This window comes from Nelusetta ayraudi, unplaced genomic scaffold, assembly GCF_046127955.1.
Source record: "Nelusetta ayraudi isolate G7.1 ecotype Tasmania unplaced genomic scaffold, CSIRO-AGI_Nayr_v1 ptg000034l, whole genome shotgun sequence".
NCBI lineage: Eukaryota > Metazoa > Chordata > Actinopteri > Tetraodontiformes > Monacanthidae > Nelusetta > Nelusetta ayraudi.
In genome coordinates this window covers 187004-213122 of record NW_027466084.1, presented here as the reverse complement: position 1 = coordinate 213122, position 26119 = coordinate 187004, and the positions used below count along the sequence as shown (strand labels likewise).

General features: G+C 41.6%; 2 protein-coding genes across 3 annotated transcripts; both read left to right on the top strand.

Annotated features, from left to right (window-relative positions):
• The first annotated feature begins 684 nt into the window (after positions 1 to 684).
• LOC142892208 (sodium- and chloride-dependent GABA transporter 2-like) lies at positions 685 to 7753 on the top strand. Its single transcript, XM_076032196.1, has 14 exons — positions 685 to 926; positions 1849 to 1983; positions 2547 to 2684; positions 2896 to 3007; positions 3111 to 3243; positions 3408 to 3542; positions 4158 to 4261; positions 4360 to 4484; positions 4615 to 4727; positions 5087 to 5224; positions 5314 to 5416; positions 5620 to 5720; positions 6349 to 6519; positions 6881 to 7753. Exons 1-14 carry the CDS (start codon positions 797 to 799, stop codon positions 6959 to 6961), a joined length of 1719 nt encoding a protein of 572 aa, XP_075888311.1. The 5' UTR covers positions 685 to 796; the 3' UTR covers positions 6962 to 7753.
• Positions 7754 to 8457: 704 nt separating this feature from the next.
• On the top strand, positions 8458 to 16275 carry LOC142892209 (sodium- and chloride-dependent betaine transporter-like). Of its 2 annotated transcripts, XM_076032198.1 has the most exons (14): positions 8461 to 8903; positions 9548 to 9682; positions 10585 to 10722; positions 10949 to 11060; positions 11164 to 11296; positions 11444 to 11578; positions 11696 to 11799; positions 12259 to 12383; positions 12504 to 12616; positions 13942 to 14079; positions 14159 to 14261; positions 14537 to 14637; positions 14827 to 14997; positions 15305 to 16275. In XM_076032198.1, exons 1-14 carry the CDS (start codon positions 8774 to 8776, stop codon positions 15383 to 15385), a joined length of 1719 nt encoding a protein of 572 aa, XP_075888313.1. In that variant the 5' UTR covers positions 8461 to 8773; the 3' UTR covers positions 15386 to 16275. The 2 variants fall into 2 exon arrangements, with proteins under 2 accessions (XP_075888314.1, XP_075888313.1); XM_076032199.1 differs by lacking the exons at positions 14827 to 14997; positions 15305 to 16275 and having other exon boundaries at positions 8458 to 8903; positions 14512 to 14639.
• The last annotated feature ends 9844 nt before the right edge of the window (positions 16276 to 26119 follow it).

Genomic DNA, 26119 nt, shown 5'->3' with positions numbered 1-26119 from the left:
AGGGAACATCTTAAGGAATATTTACACCTTTGGAATGATGACAGGGTGTTTTCTTCATTGGGGTCCTTCAAAAGCTGTGAGGCGACAAAGATCCACCTAAATTCTGGCCAGACCACTGACTGTATAAAGGAGGGAGTCATCATGATGTCACACATTGCATTATGAATACATTCTTTGAAACTAAGAAATTGGTTTCACAGTCAGTGCTGTCTTGACTGGTTTTGAAGAAAGAAGATTAAGTCCTTGGATAAATGGGTGGCACTGAGATGGGCAAAAATTGAAATGTGATTGCAGTGTGTTAATATGTTTGGTTACTCCAACTTCAAGGCCATTTTTACTTGACGATAGACCTTAAGTCCTTGTAATAAAAAATATAACACAAATATATGCTCTCTGTGTACTGGAAATATTGTATCTGTAATCTGGGTGTGGAGCATGCTTGCCACTACTTTGGAAGTTTATTGTCTTGTCTGGTGTTTATTGGTGAGGAGGTTTAAGTTGTAACGGTGGCAGTCTATATATTATTGTGCAACATTAACAGTACTAAAAAAAAAAAAAATCCTCCATTTTCTAACCACGAGAGTTCTAAGCCAACATTGTGAGCAACTTTTCTCATCGCTCTACTCAGGAGCTTTGAGTAAATGCGTGTGTTGCGTCCATGTGTGAAATAGTAGGGGCGGAGTTCACTTGTGTTTCAAGAGGACTTTCGAAGGAGGAAAAAAACGCTTATGTCGCTCTCCGTCTGCATGAGATCAGACATTGTGTTCTAATAGTTCTTCAAAGATAGGAACAGAAGATGGAAAACAAACTGGAAAAGAGGGAACAGTGGAGGAAGAAAAGGGAATATATGCTGGCTGTGGCAGGCTGTATGGTGGGCTATGGCAACGTGTGGCGATTCCCCTACCTGTGCTATAAGAATGGAGGAGGTGAGCATTTAACATGACTGTACATTCAACATGAATCATTTGGAGGATCTCTGCACATCACTTGATTTTAATTTCTCGAATACATTTAGCGGAGCTAGTCAATGAGGAAATCATTTTGGAATTGCATCAGTAAAGATATCTCAAACTTTGAACCTGCCTTCCGCTGGGACAAAGTATGATTTACTTGGGCACATGCCCATTCACGCTGCAGTAGTGAAGTGCTGCCCCACCGTTTTGCCCGAGCTGCATTGTTCCTTCTTGATTTGAGGTTAAACAATCAACTAGACTCTTCTCTTCAGTGCCCTGGAAAAGACTTTACCGGGGATGCTGAGGAGTGTGATCCCATGGTAGCTGCAACAAGCTCCCTTGTCCCCCATCTTAAAGAAGGGGGACACCACCACAGTCTGTCACTCCAGCAGTACCAGCACCAACGTCCGTACGGACAATACTTCCGGTAATGTCCTCGGTTCAGGTTAGCAGAACCCCTACATTTGGAGCACATTAACAGCCTACAGGCCGGATATTTCTGACAACTTTGTGCTGGAACAGCTGCCAAGAGGCCCAGACCTTCTCATCGCTTGGGTCCTTCTCTCCAGGGTCAGGTTTTGTTGCGTCTTCTCACAGGGGTCTTCTGATCCGCTCTTTGTCTGCCCTTTAAATTGCGACCAATTTACCATGGGAGACCCACCAGTGGAAAAAAGCTCTTGACAACCTAGCTCCTAGGACACTTACGCTGCTCAAACCCCTTCATGTAGGTAATGTGACACTTCCAAGACCATTTGTCACGTCTGAATCCAACTCGGTCTTCAAGACTTATGAAACAGTGGACTAAAGGGGTTACCTGAATTTGCTTTAAGAATTAATGAACATTTACGTCCTCATTCCAGCCAATATGACTGTAGTGATTTTCTCACATTTGCAGGTGTTTTCTTGCTGCCCTACTGTTTCTTTGCTATAATGTGTGGCCTGCCTGTCTTCCTACTGGAGACTGTGATTGGTCAATACACTCAGGAAGGTCCCATCGCATGCTGGCCCAAAATCTGCCCACTGGCCAAAGGTAATCTCTTTCTCATGAATACTCATTGCGTCCGACAATTGGGGCTGTGCAAATATAGTCCCCTGGCTTTGGTGTCCAAAAAAGACTGATCATCTCAGGGCAGTCATTGTGTTTTACCTAACGTAACATGAACACTGTGTGCAACAATTTGAATTAGATGAATCTGGTTGAGTTATTCTGCAAAAACAAAACTAAAGCGTTTGCATTTTTGTTTTGTTTTTGGTTATCCATTAACATATGTAAGGATAGGACGTTGAATGTGTATATATTCATGGTAGATTGTTGAATGAATAGTAACCGTGACAAGACTTTGACCTCCCATCTACAACTGAATGATTCAATTGTGTCTTGAGCCGTGTTTGGACCCAAAAGCGACATAGATAACAGGAATGACTGAAAAGCTTTGAATAGGATTATTTAAGAAAAAAAAGAGGAGAGAATGGGTGTAGTCAATAGCAGGAAATTCTGGAACAAATGAGTATTCTGAATGCTGTCTTGCAGTTGACAATCTCAAGAACGAGGTATGACACGTTTGTGTCGGTCAAATTTCACTTACCTTCCAGGTATTGGTTTTTCAACCCTCCTGATTGGGCTTTATAACAGACTGTACAGTATGATCCTGGCCTGGTCCATCCTCTACCTCATCTACAGTTTCCGCGATCCTCTACCCTGGGCCACCTGTGACAATTCCTGGAACACAGGTCAGTAGAGGACACTACTTGTGCTGGAATGTTTGGCAAATTGAATCCAATACATGTATATATACACCCAGTTCTTTAATATGTCCTGGATATTTTTGCGACATTTAACAAAATTTGATTATGACATTAATCTGTCTTTTTTGACACATGGACCATAGGAACATGCAATTAGCAGAACAAAATGACAGACGATTTTCCTTTCCAACAACAGACAGATGTGTAGACCTCTCCTCTGCCAACCTGTCAGCATCATATGGAGGAAACCTGGCAATTAACATGACATCTGGAAACATCACCAAGTCTTCAGTCTCTGAGTTCTGGGAGTAAGATTATATGGCCACATCCTACGATTATATTGTCATATGCCATCTATATATTGGGAAAAGCTGGTGAACAAAGGAAAACATGTCTGCTATCTCTACACAGGAGAGGAGTCTTGTCAATGTCTGCAGGAATAGAGGAGGTGGGTTCAGTCAAGTGGGAGCTGCTGCTGTGTCTGCTGGCCAGCTGGATGGCCTGTTACTTCTGCATCTGGAAAGGTGTCCGCTCCACAGGAAAGGTCTGTCACAATACATATGATATCTGAAGATTCTGATCCATCCTTGGTCCCTTATGGTCAATTTTGTAATAACTTTAAGAAAAGCAACTTCCCATCACCAGCGTTGAGCTAATGCCTTGTTGCTTGTGTCATGAATAACAACCAAACTTTCTCTAAAATTCCAGGTGGTGTATTTTACGGCGGTCTTCCCTTATGTGATGTTGGCCATCCTGCTGGTCAGGGGCTTGACACTGCCAGGGGCCTGGCAGGGTGTGGTCTTCTACCTCTATCCTGATATTTCTCGCCTAGCAGATTCCCAGGTGACAAATATTAGTCCTAAACTACTCTTAATTTAATTAGGTTATTATTATTATTATAGCAGAAGGCTTAAGTTAGGGCAACTGGATTTGTTAAAGATAAGGTAACTTAATGTGACATTTGTTATCTGCAATTGACCCATCCCCTGGGGGAGCGGTTCTTGTGATTATTTAGATTACAAAAACCACCTTCTGGACAAACCTCACGACTAATATATCACTACCACAAATAAATTGGTCTGTGTCAGTGTCTGCCCTGAGAGTGAAAGGTTGTGGATTTGATCCCTAGCCATACCATCCATCCATCCATTTTCAATATCTGCTTCTCCCCTGAACTCAGAGTTGGAGCCTATCCCAGCTGTCATAGGGGGAAGGCAGGATACATCCTGGACAAGTCGCCAGTTCATCACAGGGCCCCCGGCCATACAAAAGACTATAAAAATAGTACAAATTATTATATTATCATTATTTTTAGATTATCTAATGATTACCGAATGCAGCATCGCCGCAGCTCAATGGGTCCTTAGGGGATGGGTCAAATGCGGAGGTCAAATTTCATATTTGTCGGTACGTGAGAATCAGTGGGACTTAAAATGTCATTCTTAAATTCTTGATCAGGTCTGGATGGAAGCTTGTGCTCAGGTTCTCTTCTCTTATGGAATTGGCACTGGAACCTATATTGCATTTGGGAGCTACAACAAAGTCAAGAATAATTGTTGCAGGTGAACCAGCAGATTTATTTGTTCAGCCATTGAGAAAAAAAAATGTAACCAGTCTTCTCAAAATGTCCTTGGTGTACATTGTGCGTGTGTGTGTGCAGGGACAGCCTGTGGTTGTGTGCTATCAACAGTTGCACCAGCTTTGTTGCCGGATTCGCAGTCTTCTCATCTCTGGGTTTTATGTCCTACAAACAGGGAATTCCAATAGACATGGTGGTTGAATCAGGTACAGTTTTGGCCAGAATTTGGTTTAGTTAATAATTACTTTAACAAAGAAAGCCAAGCTTGAAGTAACATTGATTCCATAAGCACAGAAGACAAAAGTACAAAAAGTGAAAATCTCCTCTGTCCACCAGGTCCAGGTTTGGCCTTTATTGCTTTTCCTCAGGCTGTCGCCTTGATGCCTTTTCCTCAGATGTGGGCTGTTTGCTTCTTCCTCATGATCATCTTGCTGGGACTGGACACAGTGGTAAGACATTTTTACATAGTAAGGGATCAATTTTCTGAACTCAGGGCACTTTGCCAGGTTTGTTCACAAATCTGCCCACAAATTGTCTGTTCATCCCTGTGAAGCCACTTTTCAGCACCCTCACTTCCAAACGTGTCACAACAAGCTACAACTCTGTCCGCGTTGTAGGGCACCTTGAACATGATGATAACATTTCTCTTGGGGTGCATCCCTTGTGGGATCGGAATGTAGCACGGAACAGGACGGTTCAAAACTGGTGTCTCGTTATATTACATACATATAAAACAAGGGTGTTTTTGTATTTGCGCCTGCAAGTTCATCTTTTTGTCTAATCTTTACATTCTGTCTGTGTATAATAGTTTGCAGGTCTGGAAGCCATAACAGCCTGTGTGACTGACCTGTTTCCAGAACAGATGCGAAGACCTTGGCGCAGAGAAATCTTTCTCATCTTTTTCTGCTCTTTTGTTTTCATCATCCAGATCACCCTCACCACTGGGGTACTGAATACCTTAGCTAATCCCAAGATAAGTATCACTCATCATACGTTACAGAGGGACACTAATGCCATATGTCCTGTGTCTTTCAGGGAGGAGTCTACCAGTTCCAGCTGATTGACTACTTTGGTTGCAGTGGCGCATGCATGATGTTTGTGAGCATTATCCAGTGTGTGGCTGTTGGCTGGGCTTTTGGTAGGTGGTTTCAGGATCATACTTTTCTTTACTTTAAAATTTACCAGGTACGTTTTAACTGTACATTTATTCTGCCGCACATTCCACAATTAACAACTATCCAAACATGAGTTGTCACACTAATATTAGGCCTAAATAATAGATACTTTTCTGTGCTTCCTAAATGTCCGTCTTAAATGATTCTACCAACTATCATGACGCAGGAGCTGATCGGATGTGTGATGCAGTGGAAGATAAAACAGGACAGAGACCATGGCTCCTTTTTAAACTATGCTGGCGCTACTTCACCCCTCTCTTCTGCGCTGTGAGTAACAAAAATGATTGTAAAGGGTTGTAAAAGTCCCGCGGAAGAATCATCAACCAGTGGTGGAATGGAGATTGCGTCCTGCGGCCTGGTACCACATGACCCACAGACCCCTGGGATTGGGGCCCAAAGATCTAGATAGCACAGTCATTGAATGAAGGTGTGTGAGAACTTGAGCGGACTCCCTCCCGGCAGCGAAAGACAAGAGAAGATTAGAGGTGTGCTAGCTAGATGCGAGGTTGGGTTTTTGCTGCCTTCTAGGTTTGTTTTTTTGGGTGCGAAATATATATATATATATATATATATATATGTATACATATATATATATATATATATATATATATATATATATATATATATATATATATATATATATATATACATATATGTATATATATATGTATATATATATATGTATATATATATATATATTTTTTTTTTTTTTTTTTTTCTGGCATTCAATTCTTATTCAAGTCTGGTCTGCCCTGATCCCCACTTACGTAGGGGGGCCGCATTGGTCCTCCATAAGGGTTTTTTTTTATTTATTTTTTTATTTGAGTGAATACACTGTGTGGCCCCCTACTAGTTCTTCCCTTCTAGTAAACAAACTTTTGCTTTCTTTGTTCAGGTTTGCTTTATCTGCTTATTTCTGGACAACCAGACTCTGACATCCCAGGGAGGGTATGTCTACCCAGACTGGGCTTACAGGTTAGGATGGGCTATGGCCTTGTCATCTGCGTTTCCAATCCCCATCTATGCTGTCATCAGGCTCTGTCTCACTGAGGGCACCTTCAGACAGGTAAGGGCAAAAAAACAAAACAGTTTAGTTTGTCTTTTTAAACAGTAGTTGTTCTCATCAAAAACTTATCTCAAAAAGTGTGAGGCCTGTTGTACAATAATACAAGTAGTCAACAAGATGTCATTGTTTATACAAAATAATGAGCCTGTACAATTATACATGTATACTTTATCAGACATCTATAGAAGGTATTTGATGTAGAATTAAATGCACACTGTATGTATAACTTTAAGAGACAGACTGACAGACGAAACAACACTTTCTGAACACTTGCACTGCATAAAAGCCAGCTTGGTTTTGTTGCTGCTTGACGACTCGGCTTGTCCTTGTCCATTAATTGTCTTTTGCCTGGTGTGTGCAGCGTCTCCTGGCTCTGTGGTATCCTGCTCCTGATCTTGAATGTCACACCACTGACCCTCTTGGAGATCAACCAGAACTGTAAACGTTTGTCAAACTCATTAAACAACATGGTAGAGCCCTGTATGGAATGTATTTGTTGCACATGGCAAAGGTCAAACTGTAACTGCTGATATACTTTAATATGTTTAAACCATCTGTCTTAAGTACCATGCAAATGATCCTACTCCTAATCCTGATTGAATCTTTTGCAAAACAGAGTGTTAGACTTTAGTATAGAATTTATTACTATAGTGCATCATAGTCTAGCAGTGCTGCTGATGGTTCTAGACTTGCTAGATGTACCAAACATATGAGTCAGAATGTGTCAATAAAGGTTTAGTGTGTAATACTTGGAGATTTTGAAGAAGAAGCCACATCAAGTGGTTACATTTCAGATTGCAGCGTGTTACACTCTCCCTCCTCTCCCTGTGGATTATGGTGGCCAGTGCAACCAAACCAAACTTCATTGGTTGATTTGAAGATCCGAGCTGTCACCCTAATTACTAAACGCGCTGTCAGTCGCGCTGGATTGTCCTCACCGGCTTCCTTAAAAATATGGTTGTGCAAGATGGCAACTAACTGGGAGCAAGACCAGATAGCATGATGTCACCCATTTCACAAAGCCCCCATTATTGTCCTAATGAACTCAAAACGATCTTGTTTGTTTGTGCAACATTTCTGCTAATTTTAGGTAATGCCGTCATTGGGATGACTTGTTTGTTTTGTCTGGTGTCCATAAAAACAAACCACAGAAGTGTCCAGTTGTTGCCTGTCGTCTGCCTGCAAATCGTCCACTTCCCATGAATTTAAGTAAATTGTTTATTACAAATCACGACCTATTGTGTTTTCAGGTTTTTACTTCTTCAAGATTAATTTACCCTAGACATCTGAATTCAACTTCTGTACCTCTGTCAAATTTTGGTTTAACAAGTAGATATGCATGTCCCCCCTAGATTGAGCTCACAACAACACGTGAATAATTCATGTGTGCATTTGCTTTGTATAGAACTACAGATTTTTAATTACAAAGCAGTGTTTTACTTGTTGAATCTACTCTGGCAAATGATGACGAAACCTGTGGGTATAAGGAGGTGATGTTCTAACTATTCTCTGAGAGATTGTGAGCGCTTTGGCACACCTGGACACACAACCTCCTCAGGTGAACCGGTTGCCTGATTGATCCCTGACTTCTTTGTAATAAACCTGTTTTTATTACAACCAAGTTGATGTCCACGAGGATTCCGTCAACATACACACTTCACTGCTGCAACCTGAAGAATCCACCATAGTTACCAATAAACACTGAACAATTGTCATTTTAACTGGTTTACTGGGTTCTCTTCAATGAAGATGACTACTGACAATAGCCAGAATCGCATTACCAGTCCAAATAAAATGGTCCCGGTTGTCAGTGGTGGAATGGTAAATTTCATTTTATATTTGATTTAAATGGTTTTGCATTTAGAACTGATTAGATTTCAAAATGTATATCTGAAATATGTTATTGCTCATATTGTCTGGCATAAATGGGGACTTAAGCTATCAATGCAAAGGTGAGCTATTTTTTTGTGAATTAGCACAGCCAAACGACCTTTGGTACATATATGTTCTGTTATATAATGAGGTCTAAGATGTCAACACATTGCCAACATTGTAAGCAACTTTTCTCATTGCTCTACTCAGTAGCTTTGTGTGTGTGCATGTGTGCCCATGTGTGAAATAGTAGGGGCGGAGTTCACTCGTGTCAAGAGGACTTTCGAAGGAGGAAAGAACACTTATGTCTCTCGCCCTCTGCATGTCAGACATCTTGTACTAAAAGTTCTTCAAAGATTAGAACAGCAGATGGAACACTGAGATGGAAAACAAATTGGAAAAGAGGGAACAGTGGAGGAAGAAAAGGGAATATATGCTGGCTGCGGCAGGCTGCATGGTGGGCTATGGCAACGTGTGGCGATTCCCCTACCTGTGCTACAAGAATGGTGGAGGTGAGCATTTAACATGACTGTACATTCAACATGAATCATTTGGAGGATCTCTACGCATCACTTGATTTTAATTTCTTGAATAAATTTGGCAGAGCTGATCAATGATGGAAACATTATGGAATTGCATCAATAAAGATATCTCAAACGTGCCTTTGACTGGGAAAAAGTGTGGTTTATCGTCCAGAAACCCTGACACCAGCAAATACATTACAATACAATATCAATGAAAATAGTTGTGGCCCCCACTTTGCACTTTATGTACAGTACATGTGCCTTTAGAAAAGAAAAAAAATCTAATCAATAAAAAGGTCCTTCCTCTATAGGGTTGGGTCTTGTTGAGTCTTCTGGCAGGGGTCTTCAGAACCACTCTTTGTCTGACTCTTGACCGAAAACCAATTTGCCAAAAAAATCTTCACCTCAGTAAGGGGATGGTTCCAAGAGGGAACTGCATGCATCAAGTCTGAATCCATCAGAACTTATGAAACAGTGATCGAAGGGGGTTCACTGAAATTGCCACTACAAAAAGTAACAACCTCAATTAAAAATGTCAGAACCTGAAACATTCTACAACTTGCGTTTTTATTTTTAATAAACCTTTAAGTTCTCATGACAATATGAATATGTGGTGATTGTCTTTTGTGTAGGTGTTTTCTTGCTGCCCTACTGTTTCTTTGTTATACTGTGTGGCCTGCCAGTTTTCCTACTTGAGACTGTGATTGGTCAATACACTCAGGAAGGTCCAATTGCATGCTGGACCAAACTCTGCCCACTACTCCAAGGTAATCTGTTTCTCATGAATACTTACTGCATTTGACAACTGTGTACAACAATTTGAATTGGACAAATGTGGTTGAATTATTCTGTAATAACAAAACTAAAGTTGTTTTTTTTGTAATTTTGGTCATCCATTAACACGTCAGGATGGGTGGTTCAGTGTGTTTATATTCATGCTGGATTGCTGAAAGAATAATAACTGTGACAAGACTTTGACCTCCACATCTACAAGTGAATGATTCAGTTGTGTCTCACGTCGTGTTTGGACCCAAAAGCAACAAAGATAACAAAATGGCGGTCAAAAGTGAAAATTTAACTTGTGATACACTTGGCACAAAACATGGCCTGAATCTATGAATGGTTTGTTTCACTGGTTGGGACTGAACCCACGTCACACCAGTGGCACCCAGCAACTCATTATGCCAAAAGGAAAGACATGCTTATCTGAGTGCTGGAGAGTCTTGCATTTTTCATTTGACAGTCTGAAGAAGTTGTGGCGCTGGTGGAACTTACACAATATTAGCATATATCCATTTGCTATCAAGAAATACTTAAGGACCTAAGACAAAAAGGATACCTGTTACAGATTTCCAGTTAAAATATCAACATGTAAATGAAAACATCAGCAAAGCCACTTAGAAGAACCATGTACTAACAGTCACTTAGACATGAACATGGCTGTGCTACTTTTTTGAACCTCAATGCATTGATAAGTATGCTTGGAACATTTTAAGCTGCTAGGAATGGGCCATGGGCATTTGTCACATCTGAAGTATATTTTCATTTTCAGTTGGGTCACAACTGGACCAGACAAAATCATATGACATTGATGTCATGTCATTAATTTATGAAAAATTATTGACTGGGATGCAGTTTAAATATCAGTCATATTTCACTTTCCTTCCAGGAACTGGTTATTCCATCCTTATAATCGAGCTGTATGCCAGACTGTACAATATGATCCTGGCCTGGTCCATCTTGTACCTCATCTACAGTTTCAGAGATCCTCTACCCTGGGCCACCTGTGACAATTCCTGGAACACAGGTCAGGAGAGGACACCAATGCTTGAATGTCTGATAAATGTAAAATGTACTGTATATGCACACCAAGTTTCTTCATATCTCACAGATATTCTATTAAATGACTACCAATTTTCTGTTAACTTTTGCTTGATCTGATTGTGAAATTAACCTGCCTTTTTGTACACATGATTAATAAGAACATTTGTCTGGAACACAATGACTGTGGTGATTTGTCTTTCTATGAACAGACAGATGTGTAGACCTCTCATCAGCCAATGTGACAGCAGCATATAAAGGAAACCTGACAGCAAAAACTACATATTTAAACCTCACGAAATCTTCAGTCTCTGAGTTCTGGGAGTAAGAGTAGATTGCCACATCCTACTACTATATTGTCATATGCCATCTATATATTGGGAAAAGCTGGTGAACAGAGGAAAACATGTCTGCTATCTCTACACAGGAGAGGAGTCTTGTCAATGTCTGCAGGCATAGAGGAGGTGGGCTCAGTCAAGTGGGAGCTGCTGCTGTGTCTACTTGCCACCTGGGTGGCCTGTTACTTCTGCATTTGGAAAGGTGTCCGCTCCACAGGAAAGGTCTGTCATAACACAATTGATTTCTGAAGATTCTGTTCAATCCTCCGTCCCTTTTGGTCAATTTTGCTATAAATTCATCATCAGCTGAGAGCTAATGCCTTGTTACTTGAGTCATGAGTAACAACTGAAATTACTCTTAAATTCCAGGTGGTGTATTTTACGGCAGTCTTCCCTTACGTGATGTTGGCCATCCTGCTGGTCAGGGGCTTGACGTTGCCAGGAGCCTGGCAGGGTGTGGTCTACTACCTCTATCCTGATTTTTCTCGCCTGGCAGATACCCAGGTGACAAATATTAGTCCTAAACAACACTAAACTTGATCAAATTCAGAGCTTTAAATTTCACATACTTTGGGATGTGACAATCAGTAGGACTTTACATGTCATTAAATTCTTGGTCAGGTCTGGATGGAAGCTTGTGCTCAAGTTCTCTTCTCTTATGGAGTTGGGGCTGGAACCTTTATTGCATTTGGGAGCTACAATAAAGTGAAGAATAATTGTTGCAGGTGAACCAGTGGATTTTTTTTCGACATTTCATTTTCTCAATGGCTGAACCGTCTTCTTGAAATGTGCTTGGCAAAATTTGTACTAAAATATGTACTGGAGCAGAGGGCCGAGGACACATCCAAGGGGCACACCTGTGTTGAAGATGAAGGGTAATGATGTGTACAGCCCAATCTGTACTTTTACTGTCTGTTACTGAGGAACTCCAGTCTTGTGATTCACAATGCGCGGACGAGTTAATACCGCTAATATTATATCAATAATTGGATGCTCAGGGCACTATTTAAGCTCTTTTTGTTGCTTGAATGGTCTTGAAAGTCATCTACAATTTTAGCCACTTGTCTTAAATTATTATTTGATCTATGAAAAGTAAATTTGAGGATAAGGGATTTATTTAACTAATAGTACATTGTGCGTGTGTGCTTGTGTTTGCACGAGGGTGTGCCTGGGTGTGTGCGCAGGGACAGCCTGTGGTTGTGTGTTCTCAACAGTTGCACCAGCTTTGTTGCCGGATTTGCAGTCTTCTCAGCTCTGGGTTTTATGTCCTACAAAAAAGGAGTTCCAATGGACATGGTGGTTGAATCAGGTACAGTTGGGTCAAAATTTGGTTCAGTTAATAATTATTTTAACAAAGCTTGAAGTAATATTGATGCCATCATCATGGAAGACAGAAGTAGAAAAAGTGAAAATCTCCTTTGTCCACCAGGTCCAGGTTTGGCCTTTATTGCTTTTCCTCAGGCTGTCGCCATGATGCCATTTCCTCAATTGTGGGCTGTTTGCTTCTTCCTCATGCTCATCTTGCTGGGACTGGACACAGTGGTAGGACATGGTTACATAGTAAGGGTACAATTTTCTGAACTAAGGGCAATTTGCAAGGTTCTGATGGGTCAGTTCAGTCCTGTGAGGCCAATGTTCAGCACCTTCACTCCTAAACGTGTCACAAAAAGCCACCACTGTGTTTGCCAGTTTCAAAAACATTATTCATAAAAGAAAATCTATAAAAGGTTAACATTTAGAATATTTGTTTTTATGTTTTAATAATCTACGTATAACCTGATCCTAAGATCTTTCACAAAACTGACACACTTTCGGAAACTGGTGAAATTTCAACCAACGTGACTCTGCATGTTAAGTAAAATATTCATCTGTTGTTTGCAATTTAACTGTAGTGACATGAACTTTCAAGGGTCACTATCAACTGGAAAAGAAAAGGAAAAAGCTACGTCCAGACATAGAGGCTATGAGCCCTTAGAGGCTATCTTCATCAATATTGTTGGATTCCAGAAAATTACCCTCCAATAGCAGTTCGACCAGCTCTCCGTCTAAAGATTCTGATCTCGCCGATGTGATTCGCCTAACTTCTCACTTCCACCTTCCAGACACCGACCCTGCCTCTTGAAAAATGCGAGGAATTATTTAATGGCTAGAATGAAAGCCCTAAGGACATGTTCAATTTCAGCGGCTAGGATAAACTTACCGCACCGGTACATGTCGAACACACTGACTCATAAAAATTTAAGTCAGAGTGAGCAAAAGGGGAACTTCAGAAAAACCCATTCACAAATTATACTCCTTGGTTTTTGGAAAATGGTTAATGTTCTTTTGAGCAGAGTCTTCTGATAATAATCCAAGAAGTTTTCTTCTCCCAAAGTCTTCTCCTGAGATGTCAAGGTCGCTTGCTCGTCCCTGTTGTCAGTCGAAGGAAGAACCCAGTTCTGCCTAATGCAGCCTTTTTTATACCATACATCGTGTTTTCCCCTCCTTTGACTCATCTCTTGACCAATCCTTTGACACTTTGGAAGACTTTACCTTTTTTAGTGACCAACATGCAAATCATTTGGCCTTCTCTCCCATCCTGGCCTTCAGTGGCCTTTGCATCCTACTCCTCCTCTCTCTCATAGACACTCATTATTTTGTAACATTAGCACACACACTACTCATAAACACTTATGATTGTTGTGATGTCAGATACACACTTGGTCACTTCTTCTGTCACTTCTGTCCCCTGAGGAGGCATGATCTCACTTCCTGTTTTGATTTCTCTTGTTTTCCATCATAACAGTTTAAACATTAAATTTTCACACGTTGATATAAAACACTGATTCTTTTCATCAGGATCACATTTTTGTTGCTGTGTATTTCAGTTTGCAGGTCTGGAAGCCATAACATCCTGTGTGACTGACCTGTTCCCAGAACAGATGCGAAGACCTTGGCGCAGAGAAATCTTTCTCATCTTTTTCTGCTCCTTCGTTTTCATCATCCAGATCACCCTCGCCGCTGGGGTACTGAAGTCCTTGTAGCTCATTATCAATCTACATATGTTACAGAGGGGCAATATTGGCATCTGTCCATGTTTTTCAGGGAGGAGTCTACCAGTTCCAGCTGATTGACTACTATGGTTGCAGTGGAGCATGCGTAATGTTTGTGAGCATTATCCAGTGTGTGGCTGTTGGCTGGGCTTTTGGTAGGTGGTTTCAGGATCATGCTTTGCTTACTTTTAAATTCACCAGACATCTTTGTGTACAATTATTCTGCCGCATATTCTACAAGTAACAACAATCTAAACATGAGTTGTCACACTTAAAATAATCATAAAATCGTCCTTCCATATGCATATCTATCCACTTGCATAACATCATGGTTTAAAGGCAGACAACATAAAACCATTTTAATAGATACTTTACTGTGCTTCTTCAATGTCCATCTTAAATGAGTCTACCAACTATCACTATGACACAGGAGCTGACCGGATGTGTGATGCAGTGGAAGATAAAACAGGACAGAGACCATGGCCCCTTTTTAGGCTGTGCTGGCGCTACTTCACCCCTCTCATCTGCACTGTGAGTAGCAAGAAACCATCAAAGTGTTTCATTGAGCATAACTGAAACTAAGAAGACAATGGCCTAAATTAAATTGGAATAAATATCAAATATTCTGTATGTCACCCGATTAGGTCTTGGTCAATAACTAACAAGGTTTAACTTCTTTTTTGTTCTTCCAGTAAACAAACCTTTTCTTTCTTCCTCAAGGTTTGTTTTATCTGCTCATTTCTGAACAACCAGACTCTGACATCCAGTGGAGGGTATGTCTTCCCAGACTGGGCTTACAGGCTAGGATGGGCTATGGCCTTGTCATCTGTGGTTCCAGTGCCCATCTATGCTGTCATCAGGCTCTGTCTCACTGAGGGCACCTTCAGACAGGTAAGGGTAAAAAAATAAGAAAACAGCCTGCTTAGTTTGTCTATTTTTTTTATTTATTTATTTATTTTGAAATAATGTCATCTAAAACTTTTAAAATCTCTAAAAAGGTGAGGCCTGCTGTACAGTAACACAAGTAGTCAACAAGGTGTGAAATGCTGATTGTATTTAAAACTTTAAGAGACAGAGAGTGACAGATGACACAACCGTTCTGAACACTTGCACTGCCTAAATGCCAGCTTGGTTTTATAGCTGCTATGTCATTTGGCTTGCCCTCATCTCCTAATTGTTTTTTACCTGGTGTGTGCAGCGTCTCCTGGCCCTGTGGTATCCTGCTCCTGATCTTCAATATCACACCACTGACCCTCTTGGAGAACAACCAGAACTGTAAACCTCTGTCAAACTCATCAAACAACATGGTAGAACCCTGTATGAAATGTATGTGTTGCACAGAGCAAAGGCCAAACCGTCATTGATGATATACTGTACTTTTTAATATGTTTGACCCATCTGTCTTTAGTACCATGCAAATGATCCTACTCCTAATCCTAATTGAATCTTTCGGTAAACACAGTCTTAGACTTCAGTATAGATCTACTACTATATAGCATCATAGTCCAGCGGCGTAGCTAATGGTTCTAGTTTCAATAGACATACCAAACATTGGAGTCAGAATGTGTCATTCAAGGTTCAGCGAGTAATACTTGGAGATTTTTGAAGAAGAAACAGCAACATCAAGTGGTTACATTTCAGATTGCAGCATCTTTCCCTCCCCCTCCTCTCCCTGTGGACTACGGTGGCCTGCGCAACCAAACCAAACTTCTTCGGTTGATTTGAAGAGACGAGCAATCACCGTACTTACGAAATGCGCTGTCAGGCTACACTTTTATTAATGTATTTATGGGCAGTCAGCATGTCACCCATTGGTTTGCAAGCGTATGTTTTGTAGCCTAGAGATTGGTTTCATGGTCAGTGGCATCTTGATGGGTCATTTTGAAATGTAAACGGTTGCAACAAGCTCTCTGATTGTTTACCCTGTCTATCACATGCATATATATGTAAGAATGAGAAGGCAAGAGCCAAAGTTTGCATCATATGTACGTGCAAGTTGTGACATGGATGAACAAACGCAAGTCATTACAATAAAACATACACATTGTCTGAATGAACTGCACTAATGTTAAAATGCAATCTGTTTTATATGGCCTATCCTTGAAATAACATTGGAACACTATCACAAAAGATATTTCGCCAGCACAAAAATAGCACTCAGGCAATCGCGATGGCAGTGGCAGTGTTTCTCTTGATGTTCTGCGATTTCACATAGAATTTCGCCTTGCTTCCTTTGGTTGGAAGACACTGAAGACAAAGTCAGCGTGGCAGTGGGGACCTGCGCAGATCACAGCTTTCAATGGGATGAAAATAGCACTTTCGACTGCCCCGGTACTTGCCTTCTACGATGCCACCAAAGATACCATCGTGTCAGCAGACGCCAGCAGCTACGGGTTGGGTGGTGTCCTGCTCCAGCAACACGGGGACGACTGGAAACCCATGGCCTACGGTTCCAGACGCCTGACCGATGCAGAGACAAGGTACGCGCAAATCGAAAAGGAGTGTTTAGCCAGTGTATGGGCATGTGAACGCTTTGACAAATACCTGTATGGGCTAGACAGCTTCAAATTGATCACGGATCACAAACCTCTGGTACCTCTCATGAACAGTAAAGACCTGGACAGTGTGCCTCTGAGGTGCCAGAGGTTACTGATGAGGTTGATGCGTTTCAATGCCACGGCTGAGTACGCTCCTGGTAAAACACTAACCGTGGCTGATGCTCTTTCCAGAGGCCCCGAGCAGTGCAAAGATGACGGGGCTTCCCATGATGACATAGCTGCACACATTGATGCTGTGGTGAGTCACGTACCAGCCACCCCACAGAGAATGAGGGAAATTAAGCAGCACACGGAGAACGATCAGCAGCTCCAAATAGTATTAGGCTTCATCAGGAACGGGTGGCCTGTCTACTCTAGGGAAGTGCCAGAGTCAGTCCAACAGTTTTACCAGGTGTGGGGAGAATTATCTGAACCGGACGGCTTGGTTATTAGGGGAAGTCGCATCGTCATTCCCACCGACATGAGAGAGCTCATCTTAGAGAAAATTCATGATGGACATCAAGGTCTGGCTAAGTGCAGACAGAGAGCAAACCAGGCTGTATGGTGGCCCAAAATGTCATGGGACATAGTGACAAAAGTACAACAGTGTGAGTTCTGTAGGGAACATAAAAGTGCACAGAAAAGAGAGCCCTTACTGCCAAGTCCACTCCCATCCAGACCATGGGAGAAAGTGGCTGTTGACTTATGTGAATTAAAAAAGCAAAACTACTTGGTTGTGTCAGATTACTACTCCAGATATTTGGAGATTCTTCATATGCCGACCACCACTAGCAGTCAGATTGTGGCTAAACTGAAAGTCATATTTGCCAGGTGGGGAGTGCCAGAATTTCTGTTTTCTGATAATGCTGCTAACCTAGTCTCGGCAGAAATGGGAAAGTTCAGCGAGGATTATGATTTTGTCCATGTGACATCTAGCCCACATTTTCCCCAGGCTAACAGTCACGCGGAGAGGGCTGTCCAGGTAGCTAAAGGTATACTGAGGCAGGAGGATCCCCTCCTGGCTCTGATGTCATACAGGGCCACGCCATGCTCTTCCACTGGTGTGAGTCCGGCAGAACTCCTGATGGGGAGGAGGCTCAGGACCACCTTGCCCACACTACGGGACAACCTGAAACCGAACTGGCCCAACGAGGATGTCGTCAAACAGGCTGATGCTGCGGCCAAGCAGAAACAGGCCTATTTCTACAACCGCAGGAACGGGGTGACGATCCTACCCCCACTGAGCCCAGGAGACACTGTACTCACAAGGGTGGATGGACAGAAACAATGGGGGACGGCCGCAGTTGTTCACAGCGTGTTCCCCACACCTAGGTCCTATGTTGTGGAGACGGACCAGGGTGTTCGCTACAGGAGGAATAGGCGCCACCTGTTGGCCTCGCCAGACACACATACACCTACAAGCAAGGCTCACAGCGACGTCAGCCCTGAGGAGGACACTAACACTGAACTGCCACACGCCACAGAGGTGCCTGTTGTTCCTACACAAGGGACTGGGATCGTTACTCGTTCTGGCAGGATGAGGAGGAGAGGAGGAAAGGACGAGGAATGTTAAAGTTGTTTCGATCTGAGTATTTTGGTTTGGACTGTTAAAGTTGTTTCGGTCTAAGTTATTTTGTTAATCGGAATGCATAAGTTATAAGAATGTTTACAGTATGGTGCTTGATGTTTGCGATACTGAGAAACTCCGAATGTAAGGTATTGCAGATTCTTTGAGGGGGAGATGTAATGGATGTATCAGTTAATGGTACTGTCACTTTAAGAGAGTGCCTAGGGAGTAGGTGACGTAGGCGGAAGCCGGGAAGTAAGAGGAGACCGGGAAGAGGGAATCTTGTTAATAAAAAGAAGAATATGAAAGTGCGCTTTCAGGGCATGTGTCTCCGCCAGATCATTTTCTTATGCATTAAATGCACTGTTTGTATTGGGGCGATGTTTGGCGGTTCCAAAGCATCAGCAGTTTGCTTATCTGTGCCAGGAATAAGCTAACACACACAGTACTCCTGCCCCTGAGATGTTTGTTCAAAACAGCCTCATTAAATAGGCATCAGAGAAACTGTTCATGTTAGTGCTTCACCATGTTTTTGGACATCTAAAACATTAGGAGTTAAATGTGTTGTGTGCTGTTTTCTTGTTATCTTGCAAACCTGTTAAAAATGGTATTAGTAATATTTTTTTTAGAATGTCGCTGAACCAATCATGGACAATTTTCCCAAGCACCACAAAACCTATAAGAACAAAAAACTGAGATAAAGGGGATACATGCATTTCCATCATTGGACGAAAGTCACCAAGTCTCCAGTTCATTGCAGCACCACATAGAGAAAAAAAACATTCACACTCTCATACACACCTATGGACAATTAAGAGTTTTCGATTTACCTCACTTGCATATTTTTGGACTGTGGGAGGAAGCTGGAGAACCCATTGAGCACTCATGCAGATACTGGGGCTGTGTCTCAATTCAGGGTTTGCACCCTTCGAATCGAGCGTCCTCAGTCTGAAGGAAGCGTTCTTCGAGGACCCGACCTTGAAGGACGAACCAAACCCCGCCTCCCCGTATACACATGTAGTGGGAGAAATTTTTGTTGAATCATGTGGTTTGTGACAACTGGACTTGTAGAGACATTTCAGCAGGCTTTTAGTATATGCAGCTTGTTAGATCTAACACCAAGGTTAGGTCAGGTTGACCAAGGCAGATTGGCGAAGGCGTTCTTTAGCGACACTGAGTCTGGAGCAAATCCAGATATGGTTGGGGAGGTGTTCAGCAATTACATGTGTGTCTGCTCATTGTATGCTCATGTTTATTCATCTCATGCTCATGTTTATTCCGTAGTATAAAAGACTTGTACTATGATATCCGGTGAACAACTGTGTCGGACACCAGCTTGTCTCGGATACCCTTGTTCCTCTCAAGATTAAACACTTGCTTCTCATCAGCCAGAGTTTTAGAGCCATCCTTTCACTCACACCGCAGAGGCACAAAAACGCTCCACGACACCACAAGGGACGGTCTAGCCTTCGGCGTATTTCCTCGTTGCGGCACCGCCGTTCCCTCCTGCTGGCCAACCCTGGAAGTAACGTTTTCATAGCATCAATCTTACCATTGGTTCACCATCTAACGATGGCGTTGGATGTTCAAATAAATAAAAACCCTATGTTAAAACTGAATATTTTATGTGAAATTTAATACTTTATTTATACGAAGTGTCTTTGCCAGTACATGCTAATTTCATGACTTCCCAGGATCCCACAATACTTTGCAGCAGCATGCAAAGCATCCTGGGATACACAAGTACGTGAAGGATAGTAGCGGTGCAGCCTTGGAAATCGGCTAAAACGAGGACGCATTCCGAGTACGCATATTGAACGTCCTAAGGACTTTTGGGAATTGGGACAAGCCTTCGCGCAGTACTATGATGCAACTTCCTTTCAAATGCGCATTTGAAAGGAAGTTGCGTCATACGCATGCGTACTTCAAGGATGCAGACCCTGAATTGAGACACAGCCTGGGAGAACATGTAAACTCCACAGAGAAAGGCCCCAGGCCCGGAATCGAACTCACGACCTTCTTGCAGCGCTAACCACTGTGCCAGTCTCGTCCTTCCTCACCATTCCGATAATAAGCCTTTAACTGAAGTCCTTCGGTTTACAGCTCATTGCTAAATCTGTAAACCAGCACATTTAAAGGTAAGGTTATGACCACGGGCAAAGACGACATTAGCCGAATATTAGATATTAACACACACGCACACACATACATACACACACACAAGTATACACAAGCGCAGGTACACTGTTGCATAGCTTATTGTCTTATTTATCCATGAGTATATTATTATTATTGTTGTTATTATTATTATTTGGGGCTGAGCCTCAGCGAAGTCCTGCTCAGATCTGCTGAGCAGGTCTTCGCAAGGCGAAGACTCGATTGTATTTGTAATGTTTATTCTTATTATTCTTCCGCCGCCCTTTTGCGCTCAAATTTGACCCATAAATTTGCCACATAGGTGTAAAACTGGTGAAAATTTCATAAAATGAAGAGAAAAATACAAAAATCCACTCTCTAGCGCCCCCTAGAGGCGTCCAAGCATGTTTAACTGGCCTCTAAAATTAGAAATGGCCCTAGCTTCCACGAGGAAGGTAAAAAAAATATGGGGGAAAATTCCACGCATTCGTCGCGTCAAGCCCGACATTTCGTACGCTCTAACTTTTGTCGCCCGACAAACAGGAAGTGAGTTATTTCCACTTTTATTTTGCCTGTTTTTGCCCTTTTTTCAAACCTATTTCCTTCTAGGAAGGTCGTAGAGACATGGGGCCAACACCCACGCGTGCAGGCAATCGGGTGCTATTTGCTGATATGCTGACCTTTGACCCCAGACAAACCGGAAGTGAGCTAGGAAGGTCGTAGAGACATGGGGCCAACACCCACGCGTGCGGGCAATCGGGTGCTATTTGCTCATATGCTGACCTTTGACCCCAGACAAACCGGAAGTGAGCTATCATCACTTGTTTGGAACAGAGTGAAAACACAAGGCTCAGAAAGCGCAAGTCCGACGGGCTTGAAAATTCAGTATGACATAGACTGGACCTTCAATCCAAACAATTATCAACAAAAATGTGACATTTTCAAACAGTTTTCGTACAACGGCCCTCCAAAGTCGACGCACATTGAAAATTGACCAAAAATCGCGAAAAATCCCATCGCAAAAATTAAAATGCCCCTAGCCTCCTCTAGGAAGGTCGAAACGACATGGGACGAAAACCCACGCGTTCCTTGGATAGAGACCTACATTCTGACACCCTGACCTTTGACCCCTGACAAACCGGAAGTTAGCTACTTTCACTTGTTTGAAATAATCCACATTCACAGAACTCAACAACCGTGAATGCTGCAAGGTTCAAACCACACAGACCAGACTGTCAGAAGGTCAACGTAAAAAGAATGGTCCGGATGCGTTGCACCGTTTTCATTTTATAGCCCTTTAAAGTTGATGCATGTGAAAATTGAACTCAATGAAAAAAACACATAGGAAAACGAAAAATGCACCTAGCACCCTCTAGGAACATCGAAAAATTGTGCAACAAAAACCCACGCGTTTGTCTCATCAAGCTCTACATCGCGTACACTCTAATTTTTAAAATTCCACAAACAGGAAGTGAGATATTTGAAATTCTTTGAGCTCGCCCCAACGAAAAAAAAAAGGTCAGTTTTTTCACTGACCACGCCTACACTGTTATTCACACCCCGGATAACTATATATAGTTAGATAGCTGAAGCCCTTAGCTAAAAGATGATACCAATATCTTTCGTGTAGACGCCGAAATGGCTGAGTTCTAAGCTTAGATGTCCAAGGTGGTAAAAGCGGGTTGAAAAATCTGCATCATTTACATAGATTTCTTTCAGCAGATATCGCCGGGCGTCGGCAGAGGACGGGGGTCATCAGGGGTCGCGGCGGCCACGGCGGCTCAGCCCCGCAAACGCTGCTTGCAGCTTTAATTATTATTATTATTATTATTATTATTATTATTATTAATAATAATAATAATAATAATAATAATAATAATAATATTATTGTTACTATTAACGTTGTTATTATTATCATCGCTATTATTATTATCATTGTATGTACTCGCATGTATGTCTTTGAGCTCGCCCCAACGAAAAAAAAAAGGTCAGTTTTTTCACTGACCACGCCTACACCGTTATTCACACCCCGGATAACTATATATAGTTAGATAGCTGAAGCCCTTAGCTAAAAGATGATACCAATATCTTTCGTGTAGACGCCGAAATGGCTGAGTTCTAAGCTTAGATGTCCAAGGTGGTAAAAGCAGGTTGAAAAATCTGCATCATTTGCATAGATTTCTTTCAGCAGATATCGCCGGGCGTCGGCAGAGGACGGGGGTCATCAGGGGTCGCGGCGGCCACGGCGGCTCAGCCCCGCAAACGCTGCTTGCAGCTTTAATTATTATTATTATTATTATTATTATTATTATTATTATTATTATTAATAATAATAATAATAATAATAATAATAATATTATTGTTACTATTAACGTTGTTATTATTATCATCGTTATTATTATTATCATTGTATGTACTCGCATGTATGTTTATATGGGTATATATGCATCTATGTGCATATGAACATGTGTAAATGTGCAGGTATGTGTGTGTGTGTGTGTGTATATATATATACATATATATTTTCTCTTTCTTTCTCTCCTTAGATTAATCAGGTTATCATTTGAATAAGCCCACTATCTGACAATTAGCTATGCAAATTTACGATCTGTTTTGTTCTCTTTTAACACAATAATTGTATATTGTTGCCAGTTGACTCCTCTACTCCTCTCTCTCTATCCCTCTCATCATCCCCCCCTCACACTCATTTCCCCTCTCTACTTTCCTCTCACCCCCCTATCTATCCCTCCCTCAGTCCGGTCATGGCCACAATGTCACAAAGAGGTAGCTCCTGAAACAACCCATGTGGCTCACACTCTCAAGATCTACCTCTGAGAATAAAATCTGTCAGCCATCATAGACATTCAGAGACACTTCTGCTTGTCATTATGGCCAGACCAGAAAAAAAAAGAAAAAAAAGACGACATTAGCCACACTAACCTGTATCTCTATTTGGTAATGTGTTAAGCAATCAGAAGTTAATTTCTGTCCCCACAGGGAACAACCAAAATATTTGTCCTACTGTTAGCAAAAAGCCAAGACTCATATCTGACGGCTAGCACAAACACGTAATAATGATGTTTGTCATACAACTTTTATCATTCCATGTAAAAATGAGAGCTCTGTTGCTGATGGTAATGGGTAATGGCTTGTTCAGAGCCATCTCTCAGGCAGGTCACGAAAACATCATGCAAAATTTGACTGGCCATGTGAAAGAGCTGGGCCAGAGAAGTGAAAATCCAGTAGCAGGTTGTTTAGGAATTAATGTGTCCATGATTTATGGTTAGCAGTTGTAGCAAATTGCCATTGCCAGTTGCATTTGTTTTGAGCAGCGGTCACCAAGAACCACACGAGTAACCCGCAGGCCTGTTCTAAAAATAACACAATTTATTAAGCTGCGTTTAATTAAAGTTTAAACGCACACATTAGGGCTGTCAGTCGATTTTACTCACAATTAATTGAATTAGTGTCGTGAGTTAACTTGCGATTAATCGCAAATTTTTTACCCTGCTCTATATGTAACTTAACAAGATATTTATATTATATATTAATTTTGCACTGATCGTCTGTGTGTGTTTACGTGTGTGTGTGTTTCTATGTTTGTTTGTTTAATCTCTCTTGCACTTTGCATATGTATATGTATAGCTATATATACACACATACATAAATTGGCTGTCGTTTTTTCAGTGTGTGCATGCCCACTTTTGTTGTCTTATGCATCGTTGCACAGCCACACCCACTGTATTTAACAATATTATAATAAGCAAACAGAAAGTAATTTTCTGTTTCTTCAAGCTGTGTTGGCAACAGCTGAGCAAATTTGATAAAATTCTAAATTTAAAACTGATATCTTACAGGCTAAATAACCAAAAAGCACAATATAACTGGCCCGGTGGCCCACGCACACTTTCAAAATTGTCAGGGCCACCAGAACCCTAAAAAATAATGCCCTTAAAAAAAAAAAAAAACAAGTACAAAACTATATATATATATATTTTGGAAGACAGCTTTGTGTAAATGCAGGGTTGTTGTTTTTTCGAGAGCGTTTTCAAAAATGTGTGGTTTTAAAGAATCTGTTAGAGAAAAATGAACGTGTATGAACATGTGATAACGCTTACGCATTGCTGTGTAACTACGGAGAAAATAACGTTGTCATAACGATGGTCTCGTTTGAAAAGGCAGATCTGCAAGCACACGTGTCCCATTTGTGACACTATACATCGGCGTTTAAATTATTATTCGGGACTGAGCCGGAAGACCAGTTCTATTGTATTTGTAATGTTTCTTATTATTATTCTTCCGCCGCGGCTTCTCACCCCATTTTGACCCCCTTCCCATATGTTAAAAGTCTTGGAAACGTCCGTGCAGGTCAGACCTGCTGAAAAATGTATTAATTTGAAGGAAATTTTCAAATTGGCTCAATAGCGCCACCTACATAAGCCAAAACACAAAGACAGGTATAAAATATTCAACGCAAGTCATAGAGACATGGGACCAAGACCCACGTGTTAAGTCAATCCATACCTACTTTTTATCAATATACTCCCATTAGCCAAACCAAACCGGAAGTGAGCTAATTTGACTTGTTTGAAACTACGTCACAAGGGAGTGCACCTGAAACTGTAAGTGCTACGGCCTCGAAATTGGAGTATGACAGAGATGCGACCTTCCCGACAAAAAAACGTATGGGTAATGTATGGGCTCTATCGGTTCAATTTCCATTCGTTGTCATCTTACGGCCTGCCAAAATGTATGCATTTTTAACCTTTTTTTTATCCTCATTTTGATGCCCTTCCCAGACTCCAGAACTCACCAGATTTTTTATGCAGGTCAGAACTTGCCCAAAATTTGAGTTCGTACAAAAAAAATCTTAAATATTCTCAATAGCGCCCCCTAGAGCCATTAAAGAGCGTTTACCCCATTTGGACCCCTTTAAAAGCGTCACATGTCGAGGCCGATGAAATCTCTCTGTGATGAAAAGAACAAGAACGCAGGTGCTCCAGAGCACCACCTACAGGCCGAGGCAGGTCGAGATGTGGAAGAAACCATTTCAAAACACTTCAAAAATTCTAACTTTCCCTAGGAATGTAGTAGCGATCCGGGACCAAAACCCACGCGTTCCTATCTTCTAGACGAACATATCGTACACTCTAACAAATGTAAAATTCCAAACAGGAAGTGAGATATTTCCACCTCCTCCAAATGGGACTCTCCGTTCATTCACCGGTCACGCCTACACCATTATTGTGAACGAGTAAAACCTGATACTGTTAGAATCCTGGAGACTTTGGCTAAACAATTATGCCAATATCTTTCCTGTAGATACAGAAATGGCAGAGGTGGAAGCATTTGTTTGCCAGAGTTCAAATACCTACATTTGAGGATAAAAAACTAAATGGCTGTAGCGCGCCCAAGGAACGTTGAAAATTTGTGCAGCAAATACCCACGCGTTCCACTCTTCTAGAAGAACATTTCGTACGCTCTAATACAGGTGAGTTTCCCGATTTCTAACAGCGGAGCTTTAAGGTTCGCTTTCAGTTCCTTTAATTAATATATCCGCTCTGGCTTCTATGTTACAACAGCGAGGCAATGGCGCAGCGGTTAGAATGCCAGTCTACGGTGCACAGAGTGTTGGGTTCGACTCTCTGCACCAGCAAATGTTTTTTTTTTGTTTATTTGTTTTTGTTGAAAGTCTGCTATTATTGTGAGTCCATCCTTGCGCGCGCGCGCGCGCGCGTGTGTGTGTATTTATTTGTTTGCGTTCAACTTTTCA